This window comes from Epinephelus lanceolatus, chromosome 4 (assembly GCF_041903045.1).
Source record: "Epinephelus lanceolatus isolate andai-2023 chromosome 4, ASM4190304v1, whole genome shotgun sequence".
NCBI classification, from domain to species: domain Eukaryota; kingdom Metazoa; phylum Chordata; class Actinopteri; order Perciformes; family Serranidae; genus Epinephelus; species Epinephelus lanceolatus.
In genome coordinates, this window is record NC_135737.1 from 16,437,584 (window position 1) to 16,454,813 (window position 17,230).

At 40.9% G+C, this 17,230-nt stretch overlaps 1 protein-coding gene across 2 annotated transcripts; it reads left to right on the forward strand.

The window, feature by feature from the left end:
- Positions 1–1,398: 1,398 nt before the first annotated feature.
- On the forward strand, positions 1,399–16,767 carry slc25a15a (solute carrier family 25 member 15a). Of its 2 annotated transcripts, XM_033630848.2 has the most exons (7): positions 1,399–1,718; positions 1,901–1,979; positions 2,887–3,145; positions 12,485–12,625; positions 12,718–12,893; positions 12,974–13,132; positions 16,428–16,767. In XM_033630848.2, the coding sequence occupies exons 2-7, from the start codon at positions 1,925–1,927 to the stop codon at positions 16,547–16,549; spliced, it is 912 nt and encodes a 303-aa protein (XP_033486739.1). In that variant the 5' UTR covers positions 1,399–1,718; positions 1,901–1,924; the 3' UTR covers positions 16,550–16,767. The 2 variants fall into 2 exon arrangements, with proteins under 2 accessions (XP_033486739.1, XP_033486740.1); XM_033630849.2 differs by lacking the exon at positions 1,901–1,979.
- Positions 16,768–17,230: the final 463 nt, after the last annotated feature.

The following is a 17,230-nucleotide window of genomic DNA, read 5'->3' on the forward strand; positions in this document are numbered from 1 at the left end:
GAGTTGGATGAAAAAAAAATGGTCCTTGTTTTCATTTATGCGTCTAGTAAACATCTGATGCGAAGCCCCTAAAAGAAGAAGAACTTTTCTCTGTCTGTATCTCTTTGTAAATTATGCATCAAAATTATATGTAACTTTACACTTTCCGTCCAGCGAGGAGTGATACTTCCCTACAACTTAAATTAAATTAAATTATATTATTTTATTTATTTATTTTATTTTTTTGGTCATCTTGTTGATATAATTTAATCTGTGTGACAATATTTCCTAATTTCACAGTCTTAACCATTACTTAGTTATGTAGGTTTTAATATATACAGTTCTTTGGATAATTCATCTTTCATCTGATATTTATGGGAGCAGATAACAAGTTATATTTTTTCATGTACAACTTACATCTGAAATTAAGTCAGCAACCTCAAACCACTCCTTGTGAGTAGGCTGTAACATGTTCTTAATTAATTATCCACATAAATAATTACTACTGCTGCTACAGCCAATAATCATAGTGTAGTCATTTAAAGTCAAGTTTACAGAGGGTTTATAAATCCTAAAAAAAAGTACAAAATTAAATAAGATTTCTCAAAACTAGGGATACTACACAGATAAATAGGGCAAAATTAAAAAAAAAATACTCATAATACCAACTGTGTGTATAAGTATGCAAATAAAAACACAAAAACCTTTTTTTTTCCTCAGAAAAGATTTAAGAATATTTTGACTGACAGACAAGAGGAAAGAGTGGCTCATCAGTCTTAAATGAATGCAGCAAAACACTGTCTGCCTTCAGCTGAAGGTGGACTGTTGGTTGGACCTGAAGCTGTTTGGGTGTCCTCAGTCAACTATGGACTTTATTGACATCTTGTGGCCATTGCCAGGCATTGCAATCAGATACAGCTATTATTGCATCTCTTCCGCATTTATCTCTCCACTAAATCAGCGTGACAAAAAAAAAAAAACACAGCAAAAGACATTTGTGACATTGTACTTTTTGTTCCATTTACTTATCGGCTACCCTGTGCGGTAACTTCTACCAGACAACTGTGTCACGCCATTCTGAGAAAAAAATAGAACATACTTATAAGTTTCATAATGCAATAAATTGCCAAAAGCGTTTTAACTGAATAATGATTCAAAGAAAAGATAAATGAACGACAATAAAATGTAAACCCCTGCAGTGCCAACAGTCACCAGATGTGAAGAGGTATATCAAAAGCTGGAAAAATACAGATACATTTTGATTACACTACTAATCATCATGCTTTAAATCTGGGTCTCAAATTATTTCCTGTATTATTGTGATTTCCCCTGGAGAGCCTGATGCAACTCTTTGTGCGCTTGCTGTGCGTGAAGTGCACACTTTTACGCACGGAATGGACGTTGCAGTCCGCCAATAGATTTCACAAGACGTTAATCAGAAAGCGGAAGTAGTACAGTAAGAAAAAACCCCAAGACTAACCTCGGACATAGTTGAATTTTAAGAACTTTTGAACACTATGTTCCTGAAAATCGTAGTTTAATTTCCGTAAATTAAGATGCGTATATAGGAATGTATTACACGGTAGGTTGTAGGCGACTCTGCCTATTTGACAAGGTCTTGGTCATCATGTGCAAATTTGCAAGGTGGTGACAGCTTGTAGTGCAACAAATGCTTTGAGAGTTATTTTGTGGAGGGAAACAATCAGCACGCAATCAGCAGCCGACCGAGAAGACAACAGGTGAGTATGCTTCACAGATGTATTTTTTTCTCCCTCGTCTATAGTCTTCAGTACAGAGTCTATGTGCCTTTTATGTTCTTTACTGTAGCTTTATATCTGAGCAGATCGGTGCTAAATTTACAGTAGCCTACTTTCACTTTTGTGTTTGTATTTGTATGTTGATAAATGGCATACATCTTCAGGTTCAAAGCATCTTATAAATCATCATGGCTCCACATCCCATAATCCAGGCAATCATCGACTTCTCAGCTGGAGCAGCAGGTTAGTTTACTGCGTGAATCAGCCAGACCTGCTGTCTGTCTGTCAGTCTGTCTGACTGGCTGTCGATGACTTAAAAAGTGACATTTTACCTGTAAAAATCAACTTATTCATCATGATTGAACAATTATCCAAGTTGAGACAATGCATGAGCAAATAACAGTTTTGTTTCCTCGATTTCCTCTGTGTTACTCCATCTGCTGTCTCTCTATTTACTGCAGAAACAATGTTCATTTTATTGATTAAAAAAATGGCTTTAGTGTTTTGTCTCAGATTTTTTTAAATGTATAAATATTATTAGAGTTGTACTGAAACACTATGCAGTCTTGTCACTTTCTTTTCTGCATCCCAATGACATGGTCTGTCCACAAATTACAGTACAAACAATAAAGACGTCCCTGTGAATCCTGACCATCTCTTGCTATCAATCTCCCAAGTACAGCAATGTGCAACTTTGTACTGTTGATATTTTTTATATATGCCATATAGATAAACTGCAGCCTTATGTATTTTCAGTCTTTGTCATCAAAACCTTGGCCATGTGCACTGTTATATTGGCAACATGGCTAAGCATTCTGACTCTTCTTTGCAAACAATGACATATTCTGATGGCACTGACATGTTCAATGATATATTTACTTCTGAGAGATTAACAAAGGATTTTTAGGAAGTTACAGGTAATGCATTGTGTTGTGCTGTTTGTAGAAATTGTTTCAAAAACTGCACTGTTACGGTTTTACAAATGTTGGGGATGATTCAAGAAATGCACCAAAGCGAGTGTGAAAAACTAAAAGTGTTCAAACTGCTCCCTGGACCCCAGCTTTGGACTCTCCTCCTTCATCAAGTCATTGCATTGGTTTCATCTCTCCTACTGAATCTCAGTAAGACAGATCTTGAAATCCTTCCTCAGGTGGGACAGCTTGTGTGCTGAGCGGCCAGCCATTTGACACCACAAAGGTGAAGATGCAGACGTTCCCCACCATGTACCGCGGCTTCATCCACTGCTTCATATCCACCTTCAGGCAGGTGGGACTCCGTGGTCTCTACAAAGGCACGACCCCGGCCCTCATTGCCAACATCAGTGAGAACGCTGTGCTCTTCTTGAGTTATGGTCTTTGCCAGGATGCTATCCGCTTTGTGTCCAGCATGGATAAAGGGGCTGATCTCAGGTTTGAAACGAGAATTTCCATGTATCTATTTGTGTATTCATAATTAGCTCCATAACTGACTGTGGTGAAGAGCAACATTTTGACATGTCAGTTTTGTACGACCTAACAAAACACTATGAACAAAGACTGTAGTTCTTTAGCCCAGTTTCCAGAGCATCAGTGTGACTTCTTAGAACTGTCTTGGTCATACGTTTCTCTTGCTAATATAGACATTTTCAAAGGTTCACATCTCCACCCAGTTCCTTCCATGTCCTTGATGAGTTGCTGCTTCCTCTATCCACACCCTGAGCAGCATTTCACCATGCACTATTGTGCAGTGCTACATCATATCTGGACGTGGTCACACAATTTTATATTATCGTAACCATCCATGGAAAAAATTAAGGCACTACATCTTCAGGTGAAATAATTTCACATAGCTATTTATTCTTCAAAGAAATATATGAGATTATTTCACCTAAAGATGGAGTGCCTTTGTTTTTTTCCATGGTTATCTGCAATAATTTGAGACTTCCTGAATCTTGTTTTTTGTACTTTTTAACCTGCCTCACTAAAGACCCTGTCTGAGCCAAGCAGCACTTCCTTCTTCCATTGTTTTGATTCTTTTGGGGTCTTTTGGGGACTAAGGTATTAGCTGAATAATCACTGAGAGATAAATTGCCATCGAAATAATCCTTATACTCAATTAATGTTGTATTTTTCAAAAAAAAAAAAAGTGTTTTAAAAATGATTACTTGTTTAATCTAAATCCAGATGGATCCATACTAGGGCCGTAATGGTAGGCCTACATGTATTTGTGTCGAACCGTTCGGTATGCGACTTTCGGTTCGGCACGACCCTGTACCGAATTATTGGGCGCAGGATATTATTTTATTTTATTTTGTTTTATTTTAATTCCGTTTTTGCGAGCCGAACCATTTAAAATATCTAGTTAACCGGTAACCGAATATATTCGGCCGAATATTTAAAAAAAAACACACATTTGGTATTCGGTGGACTAAGTTAAAAGCAAGGCTGAATAATAGCGGCATTTTGATAACGCAATCAAACGGCGTGCCGTGACGGGCGGAATAAAATGTCGGCAGTGTGGCGATCCGCCCGTCACAGCACTCGCATTTGCGACTAAAAATAGTTTTGAGCGACCAAAATAGGCTTAAATCATTCAGCACTCTGTGCGAGCAGCCTACAGATTTCAACCAGCAGCAAAAACGAAAGGCGAATCCCATCGGTTGTGGGTTGAACGGGGGTCACAGACACAGACAGTAACGTTAATATTATTCCTGTCAAATACGGCGGCCATCGGCTTACCCGGCGACGGAGAAGTCGGTTCCAATAATATCCTCTTCTTGGCGTCATGACTGCCCAGACGTACCTGAACAGCCGAGCCAGCCTAACACAGGTATGTGATGTGTCAGATGAGAATGAGCCGTTCACATTTCTGTCTTTGTGTCAGTAACGGCCCACAAACCTCACCGCACTTTAGGGACTGTTCATTACTTATGAAGGGACTGTTCTTTACTTATGAAGGGACTGTCAGGGGAGGAGGGTGGCTGGTTGATTTTTATTTTATTTATTTATTTTATTTTGATCCCCCCTATGTTAATCACTTATTGATGCTGTTTTTGAAGTATGAATAAGTCAATAAGTAATTTATTCCATTGAAATATCATTGATGTATTATAGAAAAGTGATTTATCTTTTCATAAATGACAAAAGGCACATCTGCCTCATTTTCGCTGTGGTATCGTGATACTACTCAGAACCATGATATTTTCATTGGTATCGCACAGTGGGTCCCAATTTTGGTAACGTGACAACACTAATCTGGAGGGGGTTCATCTGCAAAAACTAATGAAAAACTAAACAATGATATTCGGTATTCGGGACTCTGTATTCGGCCAAGCATTTAATAATATTCGGCTTCGGCTTCGGCCACAAATTTTCATTTCGGTGCATCCCTACTTTGGTTTCAGGGTAAAATACGTAGATGGAAATAAACAAGTGGACAAGACAAAAGCAGTGTGCCGACACTGCAGAACAGCGGTCGGGTATGTACTTGGAAACACGTCTAACATGCTAACGCATCTAAAGCGACACCACCCGAGTTTGAACGTTAACCGGCACGACTAGAAAAAGCAATCTGGTGCAAACTAAGATATCGTCGTTGTTTAAAAAGAAAGAGCGTTTCCCTGACCATTGCGCTAAAGAAATAACCAACGCCATTGGAGTTGAGTAAAAATGTTTAAGCTGCACTTTAGATATAAGCATGTAAGCATCTCCTACAAGAAACCCACTTGCTAAAGTCAGAAGAAAAATCTCTTAAAGATCCAAATTTTAATCAAATTTTTTCATCACTGCTATAACAACAGACAAAGAGGTGTCTCTATCATGGTCCACAAGAGACTACCATTTACTTTAAACAGCACGGTAACAGACCCAGAAGGCCGCTACATCATTATTCAGGCATCAATCTTTAACAAATTATATACAATCGTTAATCTGTATGCCCCTAATAATGATGATCCAGCCTTCTTTCACACAGTCTTCTCTCTACTATCTAACCTATCAGACAGCTCGACAACTATAATCGGAGGAGACTTTAACACAGTCCTAAATGCTTCATTAGACTAGTAACTCAGTACACACAAAGCAATCACAATCGGCTAAGGTAATACAGGAATATATGGATGATATTGGGCTTGGCAATGGCTGGAGGCTCAAATACCCATCGAAGAGGGAATATACTTTCTTCTCTCCTGTGCATCGCTCATTTTCAAGAATTGACTTTTTTCTCTTAAATAACTCCATCTCACAAAAAATTACCACAAAAATACACCCGATCATTATCAGCGACCATGCACCAATATCACTCAATCTGCAAATAGAAACCATCCCTAAACGGCCCCCAACATGGCACTTTAATATCTCTTTACTTAAAGACCCAGACTTTGACAAAATGGTGAGACGGGAGTGGGCAAACTTTCTTGAAGATAATGACTCTCCAAATTTATCTCCATCTTTAATATGGGAGGCTGGAAAGGCAGTAATCAGAGGAAAAATTATATCATACTCCTCCTACAAGAAGAAACAGGAATTGCAAGCAGAAAAAAACATTGAGGAAAAAATTAAACAACTAACACAGGAATATGCAAACAATGTGATCAAGTATGGACCCAATTGCAGTGTACAAAATCGCAACTGGACAATATTCTATCAAAGAAAACTGAATTTATCATACAGCAACTAAGATATAATAATTTTGAACACAGTAACAAATCAGGACAATTTTTGGCTAATCAGCTCCAACGCAATAAAGAAAAATCTCTGATACCAACAATCCAGGGGCCGTCCGGAAATTACACACAATCTCCTCAGGAGATCAATCAGATTTTCTATTCTTTCTACCATAACTTATATTCAACAGTAAACAATCCAAACCCAGAAGATATTCAGGCTTTTCTCGATAACCTAAATTTACCTCAGTTATCCACGGAACACAGAAATATTTTAGACGCCCCCCTGACTATTAATGACCTGCAGAGCGCATTAGACAAAATGCCAACAGGTAAGGCTCCAGGTCCAGACGGCTTTCCTGCCGAATTTATAAAACATTTCTGGACAATATTAGCACCACTTTTCATCAGGACAGTGACAGAGATCAAAAAGAACGGAGGTATAAGACCTCACATGAACACAGCAGCAATCAAATTATTACTAAAGCCAGACAAAGACCCCACACTTCCTTCTAGCTACTGTCCTCTATCACTAATCAACAGTGATATCAAAATTATCTCAAAGGCACTTGCTTCTAGACTGGAGAAAATAATCGCATCAATAATTCATAATGATCAGACGGGCTTCATTAATGGCAGACACTCAAGTAATAATGTCAGAAGAGTTCTTAATCTGATAAGTAAAGTACAACGCGCTAATACAAAAGCAATTATTCTGTCACTTGATGCAGAAAAAGCCTTCGACAAGGTCAACTGGTCCTTCCTATTTGCCACCCTGAGTGGATTTGGCTTTGGAGAGTCATTTATCCAGTGGGTATCAGCCTTATATAATTCCCCTAAGGCCACAGTCACCACCAACGGGATCACATCTAAAAGCTTCACTTTGCAGAGAGGAACCAGACAAGGGTGCCCACTCTCACCTCTACTGTTTGCAATATTCATCGAACCATTGGCTATGGCAGTCCGTCAGAACAGCAAGATCATAGGTATCCATTCCGCCAATTCAGAGCATAAAATTAATCTATATGCCGACGACGTTTTACTTTATCTACAAGAACCGAAATCGTCTTTACATGAAGTATTTAATCTCATAACAAATTTTTCTAAACTTTCGGACTACTCCATCAACTGGTCCAAATCGACAATACTGCCAATAACGGAGAACTCTTGGAATCCTGCAGACCAAAAACTTTCTCTCCCTGTGGGCAACATAAGATATCTTGGCATAAATATTTCATCCAAACTATCAGACGTGGTCCACCTGAACTTTAGCCCGCTGCTAGATAAGATCTTTGGTGACCTGAAGCGCTGGAATAATCTTCCCATCTCCCTCCTGGGACGAATAGCCACAGTTAAAATGAAAATCCTACCCCAAATTTTTCCATGATTCCATTCACACCCACATCGAAATGGTTCCTGTCATTAGATTCTGCAATTATAAAATTCTACTCAAAGAACAAAACAGCAAAAATTAGCCTAAGCACCCTTCAGAAAAACAAATTGGAAGGGGGATTGGACGCTCCTAACTTTAAACATTACTATTTAGCTAACCAGCTACAATACCTATTGAAATGGTTATATCCTAACAAAGACTACAACTCCTGGCTCGAACTAGAACAGGCGGACTGCAACAATATAAAACTCTCTGACCTCCCGTTTATCACCACTACACTCAGACGTCATAACTGTTTTAAGAACCCAATGATTGCTTCCACCTTATCAGCCTGGTGGAAAACACTAGAAATCACAAACTCTCCGATAGAACCTTGCTTGCTCTCTCCAATTTGGCACAACCCGGATTTTGAAATTAACAAAAGACCTCTCCATTTTAGCACATGGGAGATGAAGGGAGTAACTCATCTCCATCACCTTTTCCAAGACAATATATTTATGACATACACAAACTTATTTCAAACTTTTGAAATAAGAAATGGAAATTTTCTACAATATTTACAATTGATAAAAACAATCAAGAGGAGAATTCCAGCGCCTCAGGACACTTTGCAGCCACCAGAATTTGCCAAACATATTACAAAGCTTTCTCCGAGTAATAAGAAGAACCTTTCTAAGATTTATAAATTACTGTCAAAGACCAGTTCTATACATTTACCAATTTTAAAATGGGAAAAAGAGCTGGGTGTATCACCGGACCCTGACTTCTGGACTCAGATATGCAAAAATACATTTAAGATGACAAGACACACTAATATACAACTTATCCAATTTAAAGTACTCCACAGAACACACATCACCCAACAAAAGATGAATAGAATGGGCTTTAGTCAATCTGACACATGCACTCAGTGTACTCAGAACACTGCAGACACCTACTTTCATGCACTCTGGTTATGTTCACCTGTCCAGCACTTCTGGTCAACAGTCACTCAAAAACTCTCCTCCATTTTGGACTGCCGGATCCCATTATCTCCCAACCTGTGCTTAATTGGTGACCTGATGACAATTGACCTCCCAAACAGCCACTGCAACTCTCTTCTTGTAGCTCTCGCCATCGCCAAGAAAACAATCCTAGTCAATTGGAAAGATAAACAGACCCTCAACATCAACCATTGGCTGAATCTCCTTGTAGAACATACTGTATTTCGCTGGAGAAAATATCTGCTGGCCACAGAAACCAATTAACATACTTTACAGAAAAATGGTCACCATTTATTCACTCACTAAACGTGTCTGTATAGTGCCACTCAGCCTGTGAGCATATGCCACCTGTACATATAAATATTACAACTCAAGAAAGACTGTTGTGTAATATGTAACGTGTTTCTGTTAATGATGTAACCCCTAATCCCTCTATCTCTCTCACCACAATATACCACAGTGGTTCATCAGAACTCAAGGTCTTAAGCATGTGTTAGGTGCACCTTCTCCCCCTTGAATCCGGGCCTGCTCCCTGGCTCTGTGGGGGATCGCGGGGCCGGGCGGTTTCCCCTGGGGGCGGGTGCGTCTGAACTGCTCGCCCTGTGTGCCTGGGGGGGGGGGGCAGGGACTCCTCGTGCTCCCTGGGCCTGGGGCGGCGTGGCCGGTCCCCCCTGGGGGGCTGTTTCCGCCCCTGGTGGTGCGGGGTGGGTGGGCGGCTTCGGGCCAGGCCTACACTGGCCTGGCCTCCTAAACCACATTTAGTTCACTCACCACACATTCCACAGTTTTAATGCACCACATACACTCACTCTTCGAGGTGCAGACCACTGATGGACTGGGGGGCTTCATGATCGGGCAGGCTATGGGACAGTGGTGTCCGGTAGCCCTCCATGCTGCCCCCCGGCCCATCCTTATCTGTTCTCCAATTTTAAAGCACCACATACACCTACATCTTGTGGGACAGATGGGAACAGGTTCCAGGTGCCTTATGGCTGCACGGGCTGCAGGACAGCAGTGTGCTGTAGCCATCAGCCTTGCCCCCACCTGTCTCCTATGTCCCTCAATTTTAATGCACCACATCACACTTATGGGCACTCACATTCACATTCACGGTGTAGGGTTAATGTTTCTCCGTCAGGGATCGGAGAATCATAGTAAGAGGGGGGGTGGTGGGTTTACACACATTGTAGATACGCATGGCATGGCTCGTGGGTTGAGGGTTGGAGCCAGGGAGCCCATTTACATCATGGTGGTGTTGCTGGGTTCCCGGTGTCTGGGGGGTCCCGTGGCCCTGTGGTGGGTGGGCCGGGTGGCGCCCTGGGGGCTCTGTGGGTTCCTGCCGGGGTTCTGCCTCCTGACCGGCTGTGGTTTTTGGGCCCTCTGCTAGGGGGTCCCGATGGGGCATTGACTGCTCGTGGTGGGCCGCTCTCTCCTGTGTGTTGGTGGGGGCCCGTCCTGGGGGGTTTGGGCGGGTGGCCCTTCGCGGTCCCCTGGTTCCTGATGTGCCGGGGACATATGCCTTGCAGCATCACCGCCTCTTTGCCTCCCTCGTCCGCCCGGGCCTGGGTGGGCTCTCACTACCGTCCGGTCCAGCGTCTGCTGGTGGCCGACGCCTGGTGCGGGCCCGTCCGGTGCGGTGCTGGTTCTCTCCCCGGGGGCGGTGCCGGGTCCCCGTGCCTGGCTCCTTGGGTCGGGGGTGGTCCCTGGGTGCGTCCGTGGGTGGGGGCGGGCGGGTGTTCCGGGGTGGGTGGTGGTTGGGGGGGTGGGGGCGGTCCGCGTCGGGCGGTGGGTGGGCGGGCCCTCCTGCCCCGCCTGTCTGGGGTGTGTCTCTGGCTCTCTGGGGGTGCCGGCCATTGCCGCCCTGGGTCCTTGGGCCTGCGTGGTGTCCTGCAGCCTCTGCGGCTCCCTGGTCTTGGGGTCTGGGCGCTCCTGCGGTCTTGGGGTACCATACCGCCCCCCTTCCCCCGCAGGGCTGGCCCTGGACCCTGGTGATGATTTTCATAAACACATTGGGAGGGTTCAAATACACGCATGCATGTTCGATACTTCAGCTCCGTGACGCATCGCAAAGAACCGATGGGATCACTCCCAAGGGGCCCACTTGCTTCTCAAACCTACCACACCGCACTGGCAACTCTTCTCTACAATCAGGCTTTCCTCCACCAAGACTCTCACATTTTTGGTGTTCAGTATAGACTTCTCTTTTGTTTTTGTTTTTCAATACAGTATAGTAGACATGTATATGTTTATTTTTGATATACTGCATGGAGCACAACCACCTCAAGGCCACAATACATCAGCTACACTGCCTGTTTCTCCCCTGTTTTTTTTGTTTGTTTGTTTATTTGTTTGTTTGTTTTTCCTCCTTCTTCTCCGCATGCACTGTCGCTATATATCTCAGGACTTAAGCACCTGCCCCTCCCCCTTGCTTGTTTCCTTACTTTCCCCTTGACACACTTTGGTGTATCACGGCCCTCTCTGGCTCATATTAGGAAGTTTTTTCCAATAAAGGCTGTTAGGCTAGTCTCCAGGGAGGGTGGGTGACGGTCACAACCACGCATTATGGGTATAAAATACTTGACTGCAAGATTAACAGTGCATCAGTCTTCACAAGAAGCTTACACCCTTTTGTGGCGCTAAGCTATGAAGACCAATGCAGACAAAAAAAAAAAAAAAATAGATATAAGCATGTTTTGTTTACTGCACTTTAACAAAGTGGGAAAGCTAAGTAAGTTCCTAGTAAAACTGAATCTGAGCAGGCTTTAAAGCTGACCAGCTGCACTATACTTTTTTATTTTAACTGAGTAAAACTGTTTAAGCAGAAATTTCTATTTATATTTTTCATTCAAAAAATGTGTTAAAAAAAACAGCAGGATTTTATTTTTCACTTTTATATTTCTATTTTCATTCAAACAATGTGAAAAAGCAGGATTTTATATATATTTGTTTCATTCAAAAATTGGGTAAAAAGAGTTAACTGCTGTGGTGGTATGTTTTAAGAAGGTTACCAATAAGTAAAAGATATTTAATAGTTGTCTATTTTTTTCATTACTGCACCGAAAAAAAAACGAACCGTGACTTGTGTACCGAGGTACGTACCGAACCGTGATTTTTGTGTACCGTTACACCCCTAATCCATACTGTAAACCACCATAACCAGTTAAATGTTTTACATCACAGTGACTCAACATTACCATGTCAAACTTCCAGTGAGCAGCAAGAGAGCAAATAATAAATTAGGCATTAGACTAGAAGGAATGACATGCTTCTTGTAATTGGTTGGAAAATTATTAGATGGAATGGACTCTCAATCTCAGAAACACTTTATTCAGAGACATTTCAGGTTTGTAGCCGGGAGCCAGTCCCTTGACATTTAATGAGAAGGTGACTTTGTGGACTGAATGCTTTTTGTCTGTGCTCTTTCAAATAGAAACAGTTCTGTCAGATCTGGACCAGGAAATGTAATCATACTACCTACATTCATAGGATGCTTTTCCATTTAGTGCACTTCATTTTTATAAATATGTGTGGCATTTGGGTTCCAGCAGAATACAACAGAGCAAATCTCCTCTTATTCTGAGTTATGATAGGAAGGAATGTATGCTTTTCATCTAAAAATAGAAATGTCCTGAGTAATCCTGAAGACTAACGTAGGTAGTCGTCCTGTATGCACTCTAAAAACCCATTATTGTCTTTTAGTTAAACTGTACTCCTTGTCCTTGCTCATCAGTGATATTCAGAAGGCATCTGCAGGGTCTTTAGCCTCCATCTTCTCCTCCATGGTGCTATGTCCCACCGAGCTGGTGAAATGTCGCCTGCAGGCCATGCACGAAATGGAAGCGTCTGGCAAGATTGCAAGAGGACAGAGAAGGTCAGTGTGACCAAAGAGAGACACTGGAAGTAGCACAATGTGTTTAATTTCATTTGATACTCCTTTGACTGTGTTTTGTGCTGGGATTTTAGCACAGCGTGGACAGTAGTAAAGACAGTGTTGAAGACAAACGGTCCCCTGGGTTTCTACCAAGGACTATCATCCACCATAGTGAGGGAGATACCGGGTTACTTCTGCTTTTTTGGGGCATATGAACTGTGTCGGTCTAAATTTGCGCAGTACAAAGGAACTGACAAGGACGGTATAGGTATGTTTATATTATTTTCAGTTTATGATTTGAACTTGGTTCTGTGATCTGCTCCTGCAAAATAATTTTTGTCTTTGCAGGTATTCTTCCACTCATGTTCAGCGGTGGATTTGGAGGAGCTTGTCTGTGGTTGGTGGTCTATCCCATAGACTGTGTGAAGTCCAGGATCCAGGTGTACTCTTTAGCTGGGAGGCAAGAGGGCTTCATGAAGACTTTCAGGGGTGTCATACGCACTGAAGGTAAGACTTGAAAGTACATTTTTAAATTTAAATGAACCCAGATGATTTGTGTACGGTTCTCAACAGCATAGTTCTCACATTTTAGCAGATAAAAAGGATTATTTTTGCCCCTTGCTGTCTTGTCAAATGTCACTAAAGGTTTTACATCCAGACCGTATTTGTGACAACAGGGGAGGACAGCTGACTGGTTCACATCACACAACCATATAATCATAGGTTTAAGGACTACGGCTGTATAATTTGGCTTTTTGTGATCAATCATGGTTCAGTAGAGAACAGCGCTGACTCAAACACACACTTAATGTCTAGACTCAACTCTCTCATTCTGTTCATAACCAGTTTAGACATTCAAATCAGACATTTCCTCTGCAGAGAATTAGAACTATTTGATTAGTCAATGTTTTCTATCCCTTTTCTTATACATCTCGTGTGTATCATTTTTGACACAGAGAGGATGGCAGAAACTGGAATCTAGAAGTAGTACAGGTGATTTACATAGACTGTATTTGTTTGTGATTATACTGTCTGTTGGTGCCAGTCAATGTGAATAATGAGACAAAATTATTCAAATGACCAAAATAAGCCCAGAAGCAGATGGGGTTATTTTACTGGCAAATACTAGGATTGACAGAAATCAGACTTATCATGCTTGAAAACAATGAAAGACATCAGTGAATATCAAGTAGTAATATATGAATATTAGTATGTGCAGTGCGGGGTCCAACAGGAGCAAACTATGGCATGCTGGGATAGAGATTTGAATGTGCTGCATACATAACAATGTGTAACATGGAAAAAATACAAGAAAGAACACAAGAAAGGCATTTCTGTGGGAAATTCAAGTGTGCTCACAGCTAAAATTGACTGTAAATATGAATGAAATATCTGAAACTTGGCAGTATATATATATATATATATATATACACACACACACTAAGTGTAATTAAAATCATGAATAAACTTATTAAATTGTCCTTAACTACTGGTTCTAGTAGTTCTAGTAGTTGACTGCTGTGGGTACAATTTCAAATACTTCACTATCTCTCTATTTTATCAGTTTCAAATGTATCAAAAACTAAAATGTAATATCAGTGTTTCGTATGTCTCCATATCACTGTGGATTATTACAGTTTATGTAAAGTGTTAGTAAGTCATAAAACTGTCCTAAAAAAGTCATAGTATAGTAAGTCATGGAAAAAGTGTTGTAGTATATCATAAAAAGTAATAAAAATGTTTTAGTGTCTGCACTTTTGCCTTAAATGACTTTCAGTAATCAAACCTTGAGGACCCCTGATTTATGATTTTTGTGTCCAAATGCTCCAAAATGGTCAGGGTACCTGTTCAGTTTCTGAAAGTTTCTCCTGGGAACAATACCTCCACCCCAACCCCCCTTCCACCGTAAAATATGAGGTTACAGCCCTGATTTGAAATAGCTGAAATGGAGTGCCGAAGTCACGGCCCTTCCGGTAGAGCTCATGGGACCTTAGATCGGAAAAAATATGAATGGCAGTGAATGGGGAGAGCAATATTATCTTTTGTTCCCGTTTGAGTTGCGACATGAAATCTAAATATGTTGTTAATGAATTTAAAACATAAATTTTAAGGTCAAGAAAGTCATACTTTGTGGTAAAATTGTTGAGATATAAGCTTTTTAATTAGAAAGACTCGAGTACACAGGAGGAGGTCGCGTATGTGACGTCATAGCTTTCGCTCGCTTCCTGCAGCTTGGTCTCCCCGCTGAAATTCCACTGTTTTATGATTAATCGATTTATGATTGAAGATGTCTGTGTGTTTTGTGCCAGGTTGCAGTCACTCCAAGCTGCAGGAAGCGAGCGAAAGCTATGCGACCGCCTCCTGTGTAGTTTTTCTAATTACATTTTTTTCAAAAGCTTATATCTCAACAGTTTTACCACAAAGTATGACTTTCTTGACCTTAAAATTTATGTTTTAAATTCATTAATGACATATTTGGATTTCATGTCACAACTCAAATGGGAACAAAAGATAATATTTCTCTCCTCATTCACTGCCATTCATATTTTTTCCAATCTAAGGTCCCATGAGCTCTACCGGAAGGGGCGTGGCTTTGGCACTCTATACTGAAAGAAGTTGAAGTGGCAGACAGAATTAAACAAGTGACAGAAATGGAAACAGTAGTTAAAATGAAAGTCCAGAAAGAAGTTGAAGATTCAGTTTATGTGTAAGCACAGAATGAAGCTGAAGTTATATTTAAGTGTAAGCATTCAGGGAAGCTGAAGTATCAGTTGTAGTTCAGGAACTGATATTAGTAATAATATATAAGTGTCAGCTGATATTTGATAAATGAAAGCAAATGGACTCTCAGTTAAATAAACAATAGCAGGTGAAAGTAGTTGAAATGTCATTTCAAGAGTAAGAGATTAAAGCACTTGAAATTAAAATGAGTATTAGCAAAACTGCAAGTAATTATAAAAATTTAAAAAGGTAAATCTGGTCTTCAATTCATACATTCATTATGATTTTTTACATGTTAGATACTTTATTGGGTACTTCCACAGTCATGTCACCTATGAACCCTCAATTAAATGCAAAATGGAAGTATCTATCTGATAAATGTGTGTGTGTTTCTTTGCAGTTGGTCAGTAATATATTGTCCATGTATGCTGTAGAGCTCAGATCATGGTGATGGGGCTAATGGGCGTACGGTGCCAACAAACAATAGAGCAGCCTCTAAAGGGATATTTTTGTTCTACTGTACTGACAGTAGAACAAGACAGTAGTGTGTGAAAAGGTACAGTCTGACCTGTTCTGCACATTTAGTTGAACATAAGTGTACATCTCATCTCTGCCTGCATACTTAATGTACTGAGTCACAGCCACATGCCCCACCATCTGCACCATCTGTTGGCATGATGGGGAAAGATACAGAATAACTTGGTAATGCTACTGGTTTAGGTAATGGATTAAAGGATGGTTTTTATGGCTTTGCTAAGCCAAGGTTTGACACTGTCAATGTTTGCCTTACAAATCACACTGATTGGTCTTTGGAGGGCACACGTATAATGAAATGGATTTTAATGTGAGCGTTTATGCCTCTAATTGACATAAAACCTGAGAAACAACCACAAAATTGGCCCTGGGTGGGTTAATAGGGGAGCCTTAGACTTTGAAAAGTTTTAGATTTTGAAAAGCTATAAATGCACCTCTGCTGTGACACAGTGTGGATGCATCTTTCCACTAATTGGTCCATGCAGGGGACCTGACTCATCTATGGGGAATGACCTGTGTGGCTGCTTGACTCTCTCTTGCCCCACAGGATTCACTGCTCTGTACTCGGGCCTGACTCCTACCATGATACGCACCTTCCCTGCCAATGGAGCCCTGTTCCTGGCTTACGAACTCAGTCGCAAGTTTATGATGGAGACAGCTGGTTACTGACATGAAGGCTCACTACACCTGAAGAAAGTATTGTGCTAAAACACTTCCTTGTTCTTGTCCTTGTCTTAAATTTTTTTTAATGAGATTGTGTCTCAGTGTATCATTAGATGTGACCGATAATATATGAGTATTGGTGCTGTTGGTATGGCTGTATTTGAATTTCTTGGGATTTTTTCAAAGCAGTTTAATTCATTTAAAATAAACCTTTCATGTTAACATCCAGAAGTCTGAGTGCAATGTCTCTAGAAACGATTTTATCATGTTCACTGATGCCTGGGTTTTACCTCACCACACATTTTTCAGTTATCACTCACAAATGTTTTTGCCAGTGCAATCAATATGAACAACTGGCTTAACCTGTTCTCTTGGTAGTTTAAGCAGCTCAGCTCTTTTTGTTTATGTAAACCAACACAGCGGCATATGAGAACAATTCTGCTAACCCGACTGAACGCTCAGCATTTTCCAGCTGAGGTTAAGATGGAGAAACTATGAATTCAATATAAAAAAAACAGTTGAAAATTAGAGAAAACAGAGCAAAGCTTTAAAAAGTAAAGATTAAAAATGGTTATGTTTAAGATGAACCTCTGAAGCATTTTCTTTCTGTTTTTTCCCCCCCCTTTCTGTCAGCTGAAGCAAAATCTGAGCTGCCTGCCTTACCACACTTAACTACCATGTCCTCTG

What these genes read in the sequence shown, in the direction of transcription:
- slc25a15a (XM_033630848.2), top strand. Translation starts at nt 1,925, where the DNA reads ATGGCTCCACATCCCATAATCCAGGCAATCATCGACTTCTCAGCTGGA. An exon ending in AACTGACAAGGACGGTATAG is followed by an intron (nt 12,894 to 12,973) that starts GTATGTTTATAT and finishes TTGTCTTTGCAG; the next exon opens with GTATTCTTCCACTCATGTTC. An exon ending in GGGTGTCATACGCACTGAAG is followed by an intron (nt 13,133 to 16,427) that starts GTAAGACTTGAA and finishes CTTGCCCCACAG; the next exon opens with GATTCACTGCTCTGTACTCG.